The sequence below is a fragment of the Myotis yumanensis genome, unplaced genomic scaffold, assembly GCF_028538775.1.
Source record: "Myotis yumanensis isolate MYYU_CA2020_CCGP unplaced genomic scaffold, mMyoYum1.0.hap1 SCAF_1, whole genome shotgun sequence".
Taxonomy (NCBI): domain Eukaryota; kingdom Metazoa; phylum Chordata; class Mammalia; order Chiroptera; family Vespertilionidae; genus Myotis; species Myotis yumanensis.
In genome coordinates, this window is record NW_027223752.1 from 208,920,993 (window position 1) to 208,935,926 (window position 14,934).

General features: G+C 48.9%; 1 protein-coding gene and 1 long non-coding RNA gene across 2 annotated transcripts in view; one reads left to right on the forward strand and one right to left on the reverse strand.

The window, feature by feature from the left end:
- Positions 1 to 697: 697 nt before the first annotated feature.
- On the reverse strand, positions 698 to 4,964 carry RASL11B (RAS like family 11 member B). Its single transcript, XM_070396683.1, has 4 exons — positions 4,664 to 4,964; positions 4,070 to 4,126; positions 2,860 to 2,936; positions 698 to 2,110 (listed from the first exon to the last, which is right to left on the reverse strand). The coding sequence occupies exons 1-4, from the start codon at positions 4,803 to 4,805 to the stop codon at positions 1,640 to 1,642; spliced, it is 747 nt and encodes a 248-aa protein (XP_070252784.1). The 5' UTR covers positions 4,806 to 4,964; the 3' UTR covers positions 698 to 1,639.
- A 141-nt stretch (positions 4,965 to 5,105) lies between these two features.
- LOC139007238 (uncharacterized) overlaps positions 5,106 to 14,934 on the forward strand; it is a 28,662-nt gene continuing 18,833 nt past the window's right edge. The window contains exons 1-4 of the long non-coding RNA XR_011470838.1: positions 5,106 to 5,148; positions 5,688 to 5,938; positions 10,713 to 10,853; positions 11,407 to 11,509. This is a non-coding gene — a long non-coding RNA (uncharacterized lncRNA). The remainder of the gene's footprint in view (positions 5,149 to 5,687; positions 5,939 to 10,712; positions 10,854 to 11,406; positions 11,510 to 14,934) is intronic.

The following is a 14,934-nucleotide window of genomic DNA, read 5'->3' on the forward strand; positions in this document are numbered from 1 at the left end:
AAGCAGCATACTCAAAAAAGAGGTGTGCCAAACCAAGCATGTATGGCAAAGCAGTAATCTTGGGTAGAAGCATTATCTTCAAGGCTTGGCTAAGATGTCTTCACAGCATAAAACATACAGCCAGACATGTCTGGTTTACCTGGAAGATCATGACGGAAATGGATAGGAGATAATGCTATTCTTGACTATAAAACGGCAAATTACAGCTTACAACACTCATAGGTTGTGGCCTTTGACAAGATATGCAACTTGTTTGTAAGCCTGTTTCCTCATCTGTGAAGTGGGAATAACAGTTGAATGCATGTCTTTGGTTGGGACATTTAAGACATAACCCTTGACCCAGCTGGCGTGGCTCAGTGGTTGAGTGTCAACCTATGAACCAGGAGGCTACGGTTCAATTCCGGGTCAGGGCACATGCCTGGGTTGCAGGCTCCATCCCCAGTGGGGGGCGTTCAGGAGGCCCTCATAGCTCCTGATTAATGGCTCTCTCTCAACATTGATGTCTCTCTCTCTCCCGCTTCCTCTCTGAAATCAACATATATATATATATATATATATATATATATATATATATATATATTTTAAAAAGACATAACCTTTGGAAGGCACAATGCCTAACTCAACATACCCAAGAGGCTAAGTAATTCTTGGAAGGACAAAAGGTGAGTGTTTCAATAAAGACCAAGTCAGATGTCTGTTCTTTTAAAATGAAATTTATTGTACATAAAATAAATTAATTACAATTTAAGCCAAAGCTTGGGTGGCTTTAAAGTGCATCTGTTCACTCGCTGTAAGATAGTGTTTTGGTATTTAAGCTATGACTCAACCAGGCCTGGGAAGCAGCCCAACATCATTGCCATGAGCCATTTACACAAATCACACCAAATTCAATGGACACATTTTCTTTCTGTACCTGATGCAACAGTTTTTTTGTTGTTGTTGCTTTTAATTAAAGTCTCACACCACTCAAAGTTTGGGGCTGAGGAGTTTGTTCTCCACCCACTGATCACAGGATCAACTAAGCAGCCTCCCGTGCCAGGCCATGTACGCTTAGAGATGTCTGGGTACACATTTTGGCCCATAAACTCCACCCTTTTGGGGGGGATGGGGAATATTTTCCTCTTTATCCTAAGAAACTGGGTACTCTTCCAGTTAGAAAGGCATTCTATAGGGAACAGGGTTCCAGAGATGCAAATCCTCCTTGTAAGAGAAAAGCAATTCTTCCTTGGGGAATAGGGTGGAGGAAAAGAGAAGGAAGAAGTAAAAAAGGAAAGCCCGTGAGAGCTGAATCTATTTCATCCCCACTGTAAATCACATCGATATATTTGGTGAAACTACCACTGAGCATCATTTACAAGGCATTAAGGACAAAATCCAAAGCAATTACGCCCCCTTCCCCTCCACAGGACAAGACAGGGGTCCATTTCACATATTCGAGAGCGGCCTGGTGGGCATCCTCACCGGTTCTGTCCCCCGCTTAGAACAATGCTTCCTTTTCCGCACCAGTTCCGCAGGCCCTCGGGGCCTCCCTGCCCCGGCCATTTCTGGAACCTCGAATTACTCCCAGCATTCAACGTTCCTGCACCTGAAGAGCCTCAGACTCTCTTCCTGGGAAGACCACACCCCGCATGCCTCTGCTTCAGACGGAGGTGACAGTCCTCACTTTGGCAGAAAGGGCCTGCTTGAACCTCCTCTTCAGGTCCTGCATGTTGGGCGACTTGGGCCTGGGGATGAGGGAGGTTCTTCGCTTCTCGGGCGTGCTGCTCGGCGGCTGCTTGTGACTCACTTCTTTGCACAGGACGTGGAAAGCGTTGTAGACGTCGTTGTAGTTTTCGCTGACGGACACTTCATAGAAGGAGCAGCCCAGCATGCCGGCCAGCTGCAGTCCAAGCTGAGGGTCCACCTGCTTGACGTGGAGCAGGTCAGCTTTGTTGGCCACGACCACCACGGGCAGCCGGGTGCCCAGGTGGAGCTGCTGGACCTGCTGGTGGAGCTGGCCAATGAGTTCATAGCTCTTGTAGTCGGTGATGGAGAAAACGATGACCACAGCGTCGGCCCAGCGAATGCACCTACTCAGCTGTTCGTTGCCGCTCAAGCTGTTCTCGTGGACCTGAGGGAGGGGGAACGGCAAGGTGAATGAAGAGAGCCCTGGCTGGGCTGGATAGAGAATTCAAAGAGCCCCTGACAGTAATGCCAGGTCGCAGGCCATAAACAAGTTATATCCCCACACACTTCAGCTTTCTTGACAATATGTTGATCCAGCTGCACGGAGCTGGAATAAATAACAGTGCAGCTCACCACACTCAAGTGGAAAATTGACCTGCAGAGAACTCCATGCAGGGAGACTTTGTAGTTGCATAAAATGGGAAATTAACTGGCTAGACAGTAAGTCTGGAGAAGTAAAGATAGGAGCTGGAAGCATTTAAACCTGGATAACTGCCCAGCTCAAGAGGGAAACACACACACACACGCTAGCATGGCTCTTTTGTCTATAGCGGAACTTTCCACAATAAAAAGTGATTCCGAGTATTTGGAGACTATACCTAGATTTTGATTTTGAATGGCAAGGCACAAATGTAAAAAGTGACCTTTTTAACCACAGTCGGAAACCGCCTGTTCCCAGTGTGTTTGGTTTGGTCTTTCCTGCTGGGTAGACTCCTGTGATTTCTGCCCCTCGGCCACGTCTCCCAAATCAAGCCAGGCTAGGACTGAACAACAGCCAGATAGCACTGAAGTGTCACACATGTAAAAGCCTCAACTTGGCTCCCAAATTCCTCGCCTTCATACTTGGAGAACTGAACAGTTCGACAGTCAAGCCACCTCCCCGTCGACCTAGTCACGCATCTCAGAGCTTCTCACCTGAATACCTGGAGTGTCTTGAACCTGAATAGCCAGGGTTTCGCCTTCTATTTGGACTTGTCTGGTGTACAGATTACCTATCAGGCAAAAGAAAAAAAAAATTATGTCCATCCTTCTTGTGTAACTTTGAAAACATTATGGGATTTTTTTTTTTAACTTAGAAAATATAACCTGAACCACTGGACAAAAATAAGCTATAGTTTACCCTAGTTAATAGGCTTAATTGAGATTTTTTTTTGAAACAACTGTAATTTTAACTCCATATTAGTTGATTTATTAAAACCAGGGCAAAGTTTGCACATTTTTGGAAACTGATTTGGGTTGTTTTAAAACAGAGCTTCCATATTTAGAGTATTTCCTTGCTCTGCACGTGTGGGGTCTCTATTTTATTTTAGTGCTTTATCACTCAGACATATATTTATACTCTAGCTATCAGATACAGTGGCTCGGTAGGCAAACATTGTTAGCAAACGCAGAGCCAGCATTACCAACTGAAATAAAAATGTGACATAACCACAGCCACCTCTACATCAAAGCAGAAGGCTGCCATGCCTTATCTTGCCATGGTTTATAGAGCGCATTTCAAATAATCCCCTGTAGGTACTTCAGATGGTCCAAGGAATGAAACAATTTGTTAACAGAACATAGGCTGAAAGCCCTTAAGCCTCCCCAGTGGCCAGTCTTAATCGCAGGGATTGAAACAGTGTCCTCGCGTTTATCCAGGAACTCTCCTAAAATTCTGGCGTGCCGTCTTTTCTCTTTGTTAAGAAAAGAGAACGTTAGTTTACAGCAGCTCTCCGTTGGCCTCTGCTTTAAAAGGTCGCCTCTGAAAGGCAGCCCGCAGAGAGGGGCGGGTGGGGGAGGAGCTGGCCAACATTTTTTTTTTCTTTTTATGACTTTGGCAGGAGTGTTTTGAAGGGAGAGGCTCTTCAGAACAAAGGGTGCTTCCAACTGGGGTCCCCATGGTGGACACATACCAAGGGGCATACTTTCAGGCCCTCGATAAAGTGATGAATGGGCCTGGAGTGGACCGAGGCCAGATGGCAGTTATGGGGAGGGGGGGCACAGGGCAGGGGGGCGGGGGCAGAGTTGGATGTGGCAACCCTGGCGCTGACTGTCACTCCGAGGGGCCTCCTGGGCGCGCTGAAAAGGAGAGCAGCAGCAGCCCCGGTGCAGACGGAGGGCATCGCTTTCCAAGGCGCCTGCTCACCTGCGTTTCTCTCGTAGTCGCCAATGAAGCGCTTGGTGAGGAACCGGACCACCAGGGCTGCGGGTCAGAAAGGAAAGGACAGAGGCTTAGCCCTGGCGCTGCAGTTAGATTCATTTCTTCACTCCACCCGGCCTGGAAATCAGCTCTCCCAGAGGAAGCCAGCCGCCCCAAGGAGATTCCCACCCCCGCATCCCCCTTCCCACCCCCACCCCCAGCCCCTTCACTCTTCTTCCAGACTCCGCACTACAAGGCTCGGCGAGCTGCCGCTCCGTCCCGCGGGGAGGGCCCCCCGCTCCTCTGCCCCCAGCACACACCCCTTCCTAACCTGGGAGCCCCGAAGCGCGGCCGCGCCCCCCCAGTGCCCCTTGGGCCAGCACCACCGCAGGCTCAAGAACCCCCAAGGCTCTGCTCTCGGCTGTGTCGGCGGTGCCGGGACGGTCGCCCGGCCACTCGGGGTCCCAGTTCCCTCGTGGGCAGAAGGAGCAGTGGGTGCTTAGGAGACGGCGGGCGGGCCGGCCGGGCAGCCGCCGCTCCCCCTCGCCCTGCCCCGGCCAGCCCCGGGGACCAGCGGGTCTCGCCCGAGCGCGGACTCACCGGTCTTGCCCACGCCGCTGGCCCCCACCACGGCGATCTTGACCAGCCGGCGGCCCGCCGCCCTCGGGCAGTAGTCGGCGGCCGCGGCGCTGCCCGGGGCGGGGTACTCGGCGATGGTGCACATGTTCTGGATGAGGCGCATCGCCGCTCCGCCGGGCTGCTCCGCGCGGGACGGGAGCTGCGGGAGGGCGGGAGGAGCTCGCGCTGCGCGGGAGCGGACCGGCCCGGCCGAGGGCTCCGCGGTGGGGGCTGAAACCTCGGAAAGCGAGCGCGGAGCGGACGGCGCGCAGCTCCCAGAGCCTCAGACTCCGGCGGGGACTGCTCCCCGGCTGCGCGCCCGCTGTTTTCTCCGCGGCCGGCCCCGCCCCCCGCCCCCCGCGGCCAATCCCCGGGCGCCCTGCGCGAGGCCCCGCCCCCGGCGCCGAGCTGCGGGCGCCGCGCCCCTGGGGGCGCCGGGAGCCGGAGCGGGGCCCCGTGAGCAGCGGGTAAAATGGGGCGGCGGGACCGAGGGGGGCCACCTGTGCGTGTGGGGCCACGTGTGGGCTGGAGCCGAGGGCTCAGCCGATGGCGGGCTCCGGGGAGGGCAGGCCGGGCGCCGGCCGGGATCCCGCTGCGCCCGCACGGGGCAGGTGCTGTGGCTGAGGGGTTGGGGGCGCCTCGGGTGCCGGGAAGCGGGGCTCAGCCCTGGGCGCCGGTCCGGGTCTCCCTAGAAGCGCTTCCTGGGCACCCGCCTCCGTCCCGGTGCCCGGCCCACCCACCGAGCCACCTCCTCCCTGCAGCCACTGACCTGTGGGCCCAGCCCCGTGGGAACCTGCGCCCCGGAGGCGGGGGCCAGCCCTGCTGCCCGCCCCGCGCCTGTCTCATGGATCTGGGGCGTGATTGCACTGACTTGGGTGCCCCTGGGGTGGCATCTCGGGTTATAGATTTGGCTACAATGGCAATCAGTAACAAAGACCCCATGACCACTCTCCTACAATGTGACTTTTCATTTGGAGGCAAAATAATGTCACCCGTTTGTCTGTAGACCCACACTCTCCGGATCGCTCACCCTCCGACAAGCTCACGGGAGCACACAGAGATCGGTGCACTTGCACTCCCAGACGCAAATCAAGAAGTAATTATAGAAGAAGCTTTCTAGCGCCTCACACCGTCACACCTCCGACAGGAGCCGTGAAACGGCAAGAAACAGTTGCCCCAGCTGTGTCTGCAAACCGACTGCACCGGAAGCAGAGACCAGAGGGTCCGCACTTGTCCCTGGACACGAGGCATGGCCAGGTTAGTAAAGTGACGATGCCCCAGGCTCCAGCCCCCTGCATCCTCATCAGGGAAAGAAAGACATCTTCAACAGTAGACTAGGTTCCCCATCTGAGTATCCTGTAGCTGGAACTGACTGTGAAATGTCACCAGACACCCAGGCTGACCACCTCCATCCCACTCCCTCCCCCTCCGCTCACCCCCACCTCCACCCCTATCTTTCTAACCTTGTGGACCCCCAAAGGTTCCAGAAGCTTTTATCCTGGGGATACACATGGTAACTTTGAATCTTCAGCCATATTAAAGGTTGATATATAAAAGTATAAACCAGTTCTCTTTTTTTTTTTAATATATTTTATTGATTTTTCACAGAGAAGAGGGAGAGGGACAGAGAGTTAGAAACATCGATGAGAGAGATCGATCAGCTGCTTCCTGCACGCCCCCCACTGGGGATGTGCCCGCAACCAAGGTACATGCCCTTGACCGGAATCGAACCTGGGACCCCTCAGTCCACAGGCGGACGCTCTATCCACTGAGCCAAACCGGTTCGGCTAAACCAGTTCTCTTATCTACACACGTCAGACATCTACTTTGAGTCCCTCTTCCACCCTCAAGTTGATTGACCAGGTATTTGATGGAAATTAGGATGCTGACCCAACTCAGCCTGAGGTGAACTCTCTTGCCTATCTTGGTTTGGGTGTTCTCAGGCATCTAAGGCGGAGGAAAGGTCATCTCAAACGGCCTTGATAGCAAGTTGTCTAGGATGGACAACACCATTGGCAAGATGCGTCACCTTAGCAACCAACATAATAAAAGGTTGACTTCCGTGGAGATCACAAGAATGAAATCAACTCAGCCATTTGAGTAAGGAAGGAGGGAACGCATTTAGAATAGGTACCATGTCTTTCTACATGGTTTAACTCAAATTTTAATTTTGATGTGCTGTAAAATCACATGTAGCAAGACTGTAATTACAGGTTACCATGTACTTTTTAACCCCCGACCCCCAAAGGCCATGTGTACATGGTGAAATAATTATGAAGTCTGAAGTTTTTGTCTAACTGCTTTTTATACACACACTCACATACAGACATGACAGAAGTTGCCAAGGAGAATTTTGCTTTGACTCTAAAATGCTTCTGGGGCTTGATTTTTATTACCATGAGCCTGTACCAAGCCTATGATTTTTCTGTCTGAAACACAAAGGCTGAATTTGGTATTCTTATTTTAGGTCTAGATGATCTGTCTGTGCTTTAAAGGGCACAGAAAAAGAAACAAGAGAAAGATGGAGAGGAGAAAGGGGAGCTGTTCAAATTCCAAACATCTGGCAAAGAGCCCAGCTCCAGCTCACCCTACCTTCAGATGATGATACTGAAAGTAACCCCGTTTTGGAAGTTCATGGAATTAACAAAGAGGAAGGGGAAGGGGCAGGGACATTGATGTCTATTGAAGGCTTCATTTATTCCAGGCTGTGGGCGGGGATCTAGCGTACCACAATCTCATTAACCTTCGTGACAATCCTATCGCCATCACTTCAGCTGCATTATCTACTGCAGCTTAGTAAACCACCCTGAGCCTCAGTGGCTCCCAGTTCTGTGGGTGGACCGTGCTCAGCTGGGCAGTTCTCGCCTGGGGCCTCTCATGTGGTCGCTGTCAAATGGCAGCTGGGGTTGGAGTCATCCGAATGCTCACCTGGGCTGGACACCACAACGACTTCTTCATGCACACGGCTGCATTTTGGCTGGAACGCCAGGACAGCTGGGACTCGCCAGCCTCTCCCTCTATCCGGCCTCTCCAATGGCAGCTCAGGCACCTTCATAGCATGACGGGTGGGCGACTTCCCGTAGAGTGGGTATTCTAAGACAGGAACCAGAGGCTGCCAGTCTGTTGAGGCTCCTGCATGGAAGCTGGTGCAGCATCCCTTCCGCTGTGTGATGTTGATCAGACTGTCACAGAGCACCTCCCCCCCCCCACCCCCCCCCCACCAAGTGAAAGGGCACGTGGCAGGGACATCGCTCACACCTTCAGATAGGAAGCTGTCAAAGAATTTGTGGCCATTTTATAAATGAGGAAACAAAGTCTCAGGTTAAAAATTCCTCCAAGGTCAAAGATCCTATAAGGCACAGAGCCAACATCTGAAAAGGACAAATAGCAGAGCATAGGGAGAATGTTCAAAGTGGTTTGGACTGCTCTCCCTCTCCCTCTCCCTCTCGCTCTCTCCCCACTTTGTATCTTTTAAGCTAAAAGAAATGGTGGTGAGGGCGCTAACATGTGAGAAACTTGGAAAGGAAAGACATATCTTGCCAACTTCTGATTTTGCCTCAGCACCCGGAGTTTCTATCACCTCCTTTGATCTGTACAGCTGATCCTAGATCTGAGAGCTTCCAGAGATAATCCAGTTTCTGAAATTCCTTAGTATACTCGAATATAAATTCACTAACTATTTATGGGATGTCTGAGCCATGGGTGTACCAGGCACTATGCTGGGTCCCGAAGCTACACTGGCAAACAAGACAGACTTTGCCATCACTGCAGTGAACATTTAGCATGGGAGACAGAGAAATGAATGAGCAATTTCAATGCCCTGAGAGAAAATGCTTTGATAGGGGAAATTCAGGAGCTATAGGATTACAAGCTAGAACTAAAAGCCCGGTCTATGGGAGTCAAGGAAGAGTGTGTAGAAGTTCAACTAGTTGAAAAGTTCATGTTTTGTGTATTTGTGCGAGTATGAAGCAGGGGCCTTGGAGAGGGAGAGGTGGGTTGGTTTGCAGAGGATCTAGCATTTGCCAGTAGACAGTAGGTACTCAGTGTTTGTGGACTATAAATGAAAGCAAAGGCCTCGCCTTGAGAGAATTCAAGGAACAGGATAGCTCCTAATGAGTGGACAGAAGGAAGAGTGCCCGTGATTGCAGGGAGGGACACACGTGTCCACGAAATCATCCCCAGAAGTTGTGTAGCCCTCCCTTCGGAGACCATGCCCCATGGCACCAAATGAGCTTCCCCTCTGCCTGCGTCGCCAAGATTTCCCCCAGATCAGCCCCCTCTGAGCATCCAGGCCTGGGTCAACAACTAGACTTTTTGTTTTTCTTGACCTTTGTCAACCCTGCCTGTTTAGGTCTAGTAAACAGACACCCTTTCAGCTCCTTTAAACAGAAAATTACTCTAACACGGGGAATTACCTGCCTTCAGTCTTGTCAGAAGGGCTAGAGTGATGGGCTCTGGGCTGGGTCTGCAGAAACGATTCCCAGAGCTGCAGAGCTGGCCCGCCCAGGGAGCTCTCCCGTTAACCAGAAGAGGGGGATCAGGAGGTCGCACTGCCGCCACTGCTGCTGTCTTTCCGGGCCCACAAAGGTAGAGGCTGAACATGCAGAAGGGGCCAGTGTCTCCACTGGGAAGCCTGGCGGCAGAAAGCACCCAGCCACAGCGATGGCCTCCTCCCTGCTTCTGCCTGGCAACTCTTACTTGAGTACACTAGCTAATGAAGCTGCTTTGTACTCATTACCCTTGCTGCAAAGGAGCCTGGGAAATGTGTTTAGCTTTCTAGTCTCAGCCATACGTGAAGACACACTAGACATGGAAAGGAAGCAGAGTGCGAGTCCACCGTTCCCTCTGCACTTCTCTCGCGTTCCAAAGAACAGAGTCCCAGAGAAGGAGAGAGAGCGCCCCTCAGACACTTAATTTGCAATTGTAAGAGTATAACGAAGTTCTTTTTCAATTGATTGCTTTGAGACTACCGTTCAAGACTGCTCTTTCCGTTGCTTTTATGGAATACATATCAGCACCCATCCCTTTTTTCCTATAGTCTGACACATGGAGCACCTGTCGATTTTACTGGCTCAGAATCCTCTTCCATTCTTTAGAAAGAGCGCCCCAGTTTTCCTTTGGAAACTTCCCCTGCCCCATTCTCAGTTTTTCCAAGTGGAGGTGGGTGGTATCAATTCCTAATTTCAGGGTTGGGTACCAGTCAGCCACAGGTATTCCTAATTTCAGGGTCGGCCCAGTGACATTCGACCGTCAGAGGGAAGTTTTGCTGGGAAAAGGGATGGTAACACACTGGTGTCAGTCAGCCAGTAGAAAGCGAGCCTGGGTCTCCAGGTGGCCATGTTGGCCACCTCTTGGGGAAGTCCGCCTCCTAGTGCAGCCAACCCAGAAGCAAGCAAGCCTTAGAGGCAGAGACAGCCATGGGCCTGGTGTCATCTTTTCGGGCCTTGCATTCAGCTGTGCCTGACAATCCAGACTTACTCCTTGAAATACCGGTTACAGGAGCCAGCACAGCCACTTTTAGATGAAACTGGTTGCCCTGGATCTCTGTCACTTGTACTGAACAAGCCCTTACACATCCTGTTGTGTGGAGTTGTGGTCTCTGCACGAGCCACCCTGAGACTGTCCCCTGGTATCAGCCTCCTTCCGAGCCCAGGCCCTCCTCCTTCACTGGAAATCATGGCTGTCCCTTCCTGTTTATTCCACCTTTGCCCCTATCAGTGCTTTCTAGCAATCTATAGAAACAAACACACAATTGAAAACATATTAGTACATCCAAGCCATGGAAAATTAATCAGCACTAAAAAGAAATGAACTGCCCTGGCCAGGTCAGCTCAGTGGTTGGAGCATCCACCCTTGGACCGAAGGATCTCGAGTTCAATTCCCAGTCAAGGGCACGTACCTGGGTTGTAGGTTCCCTAGCCCTGGTAGGGGCATGTGCATGAGGCAACCAATCGATGTGTCTCTCTCATGTTGATGTTCCTCTCTTCTCCCCCGCCCCCTCCCTGTCCTCCCTCTCTTCCAATCTCTCTAGAAATCAATGGAAAAAATATCCTGAGGTGAGGATTTAAAAAGAAAAATTAAAAGAAATTAACTACTAGCCACAAAGACACATGGAGGAAACGTAAATGCATATGACTAAGTGTAAGAAGCCAATCTGAAAAGGCTACAGACGGTATGATTCCAACTATATGACATTCTGGAAAGGGCAAAACTAAGAAGAGAGTAAGACCGGCGTTTGCCGGAGGGCTGGGGGGTGGGAGGGAGGGGGTGAACAGATGAAGCACAGGGGAATTTTAGGGTAGTAACACTACTCTGTACGATACTATAATGCTGGGTACATGTCATTATACATTTGTCCAAACCCTTAGAATCGATAACACCAAGAGTAAACCCTAATGTAAACTATGGAATTTTGACGACAATGATGTGTCACGGTAGGTCCATCAGTTGAAACAAATGTACTGCTCCAGTGGGGGATGTGGATAGTGGGGGAAGCTGGGCCTATGTGAGGCAGGGGCTGTATGAGAAATCTACCTTCTGCTCAATTTCGTTTGAATCTAAAACTGCTCTAAAAAATAGTCTTTTTTTTTTTTTTTTAAGTAGGAATGTTATATGGGGTGTCTCTGCTAAGAAATTGTCCAGCTTAGTCTAGAACCTTCCAGTAATGGGAACTCCCGACCATCCACAGCAGCACACATGCTGAGCTAGTATCTTTTCTCCTGCAGCCTCTTTCCAGAAGGACAGACGTTGGTGTGGTCGGCAGCTTCCCAACACCTGGTCCACTGCTCCTTTGCCTTTCGTGGTAGTTTGGAGAGGACTGACGGACTGGTAAGGAAAGGGTGGCTGCCTGTGATGTGGATTGTAACGGAGCAGGAAACAGGAAGTGTGCCTCCTTCATCTGTTTGTAATCATCTTTTTCAATTTTAAAAAAATTAAAAAGAACCGTGATTTGGACACAGCTGTTGAATTAGAGAGGGGAAGGAACTCCTTCGGTGCTGCTCATTTTCTAAGCGATCTCTGAGCATGGGAATAGGGACAGATGTAACTTAGCATAAGAGAGGTTTTCATCCAGTGGCTCTATGCAGTGTGTGTTCGATGTCTTACAGGCTGTGCACTCCACTACGGAGAGCTATGCCTGGTGCACAGGGTGCTCAATGATTCTTTTTTTGTCAACCTTCCACTAAGGCAGCGGTTCTCAACCTGTGGGTCGAGACCCCTTTGGGGGTCGAACGACCCTTTCACAGGGGTCGCCTAAGACCATCAGAAAACACATATATAATTACATATTGTTTTTGTGATTAATCACTATGCTTTAATTATGTTCAATTTATAACGATGAAAATACATCCTGCATATCAGATATTTTACATTACGATTCATAACAGTAGCAAAATTACAGTATGAAGTAGCAACGAAAATAATTTTATGGTTGGGGGTCACCACCACATGAGGAGCTGTATGAAAGGGTCGCGGCATTAGGAAGGTTGAGAACCACTGGGCTAAGGAAACACTGGACTGAAAGACAGAAAATCCAGGTTCACAAGGCAAAGTCGTAGGGAAGCCAGATTGGAACTGATTTCAGTACAAAGGACACACACACACATACCTACCTACCTTCGGCCAAGAGCAAGGTTCCTTACTGACTAGAGAACACTTCAACTTTGAAAAAAAGTAAGATCTTTACGTTCCTGCAATGCGCCTTCCCTCCCCCTCCCACATACCTCGGTTGGTTTCTATGGCAGCAAATGGCCCACATTTCCCCCTTCCACACTCCAGAGAAAGAAGTACTAGTGTCCTACAATTATATGGCCTTGCTGCTCTACCAGATTTTATCTCTCTTATTCTGGAAGGTTTCCTCCACCCTCTTTCTCTATTTCAATGTAATATATAAACTGAAGGTAAAAGAAAAGGTGAAAATAATTCTCTTTTTCATTCAGGGCAAATCTGAGACTTTCTTCTTCTTTCAAATGATTTGAGTCTTAATACCCCAAGTCATTTTTCTAGGAACATAGAACACCTATTTGATAAGCAATCTGATGACAATAACTCAGAATAACTTCACGTTTTAAACGTTACTTGGGCCCTGGCCAGTGTGGCTCAGTTGGTTGATTGTTGTCCCACGCACTGTTCACCAGTTCAACTCCTGGTCAGGACACATGCCCAGGTTTCAGGTTCCATCCTAGTTGGATGGGTGTGGGAGGCAACTGATCTATGTTTCTCTCTCACATCGATGTGGTGTGTTTTGTTTTTTTTCTCTTTCTCTGTCTCCCCCTCTCCCTTCCTCTCTCTCTAAAAATCAATAAAAACGTATTTTATGAAAACATTACTTGGAATAACTAGTGAATTTCCACTGTGTTTTCATTGGGAGTAGGAAAACTTACAGTGCCCATTTTCCCAAAGCCTTTTAGAACATTAAAAACTAACATTACTGCATTATTCACAAAGACATTGTCAGAAGTTTCCTTAGTTCAATGAAAGGTCTAACAATATTGCGGCGAAGCAGTACTAATGTTCTTTTAGCTCTTTTAGTTCTTTTCTGCTTTTCTCCAGTGAGAAGAATCCAGCAAGCATGTTCATCTGCCCCTTCTCTCTCTAACCCATCAGTTGTACAGAAGACAAAGGAGCAGAGAGAAATAGGTATCAGCCTCGGTCCCGCAGGAATGAGTGTTCTCATGATACTTGACTTGCTACTGTGATCAGGAGATAAGGCCCAGGCAGAAAAGGTTCAGAAAGGTTCAGACAATTGAGTCTATTGTTTAACGGAACCCTTTGGCCTCAAACTCCTTAGAGTTTGAGGATTGGACACACCTACTATTTGCCCTCTAATTTCTTCTGGGGATGCCTAAAGAATCCTTAGGTGACTCTTTTTAAAAAATATATATGTATATTTTTATTGATTTCAGAGCAGAAGGGAAAGGGAGAGAGAGATAGAGATAGAAACATCAATGTTGAGAGAGACTCATTTATTGGCTGCCTCCTGCACGCCCCCTACTGGGGATGAAGCCCACAACCTGGTCATGTGCCCTGACTGGGAGTTGAATCATGACCTCCTGGTTGTGGGTCTATGCTCAACCACTGAGCACGCTGGCCGGGCCCTAGGTGACTCTTTAGGCATCCATATTTGTTTTTGCACAGAAAGCAAAGCCTCTCCCCATAGCCTCAGTTCCTTAGCATAATATACTAAGCTAACAAGAATAAAATCTCGTCATATATAACCACCTAGGATATGAGGAAAGAACAAGCTTCACTCTCCCCTGTCCCCATTCCTCAAATCACAGGGAAAGTGCTGTCAGGATTATAGTCACCATGAGATACCTTCTAAGCCCTAATTACCACCAACGTCTCAGACCACTCAGTGTTACCTAAAGGCCATAATGTGAAATATAGAAGTGGAGCCCCCAAGTTAGCAAAGGCATATAGTTACTTGGTTGGTAAAAATGCACATGGTGATGTGATCATTCTTTAAACAAGTGTGAAATTCAGTTACCACCAGAAAGCATTTTCATTTCAGCAGTGGTCTCTGAAAGCTTAGGCATTTCACCAAGACATTTGCATTGTTAATGCATTTTCTTCTGATTAAAAACGAAAATGGATAGCAGACGAGAAAAATTTGCTGTGACGGCTTTTAGGAAATGCACAAATGACTCATGTACTCACTTGATTTGACAAAGGTACTGGTTTCTATATAAAGAAACAATTTAGTCCCAAAATAGAAGTTGCCCAGAGCAGAATGTAGCTCATGGAGGAATCACACATTCCAAGCATGAGGAACATGGAGATTGGTATGCTGGGGCATCTGCTGGGAGTGCTGGAGGAAGACCATTATTAATGCATGTGGAATGTAAAGCTATCCACTCCAGGACCCTACGTTTTCAAGATAGGAAGTCTCTCTTGTAATTTGAGACAATTCTTAACGGACTCTAAACACAAATAGCAATGAAAATAATTTTTTTTTTTGCGAAGAATGTGTATTCCCATGCTAACTGGAAAATATGTTTAGCTCAATGATAAATTATAACGGATTTTGTGTCATATAATATGTTGAATATTCAATAAGATTAGGCATATGAAAGTACCCTATAAATTATAAAAGTTTAATATTTTTATATGTTTATTATGAAAATGAGTTATTTTTCCAGCCTGGTGGTTCCTTACTCAGTTGTTGGGAAGTATTATATTTATAACTCAGTCAAATCCTCTCCCAAATTCCTCTTCACCTGGGCCTAGATGAGAAGATAGGCTGGAAGGACCAC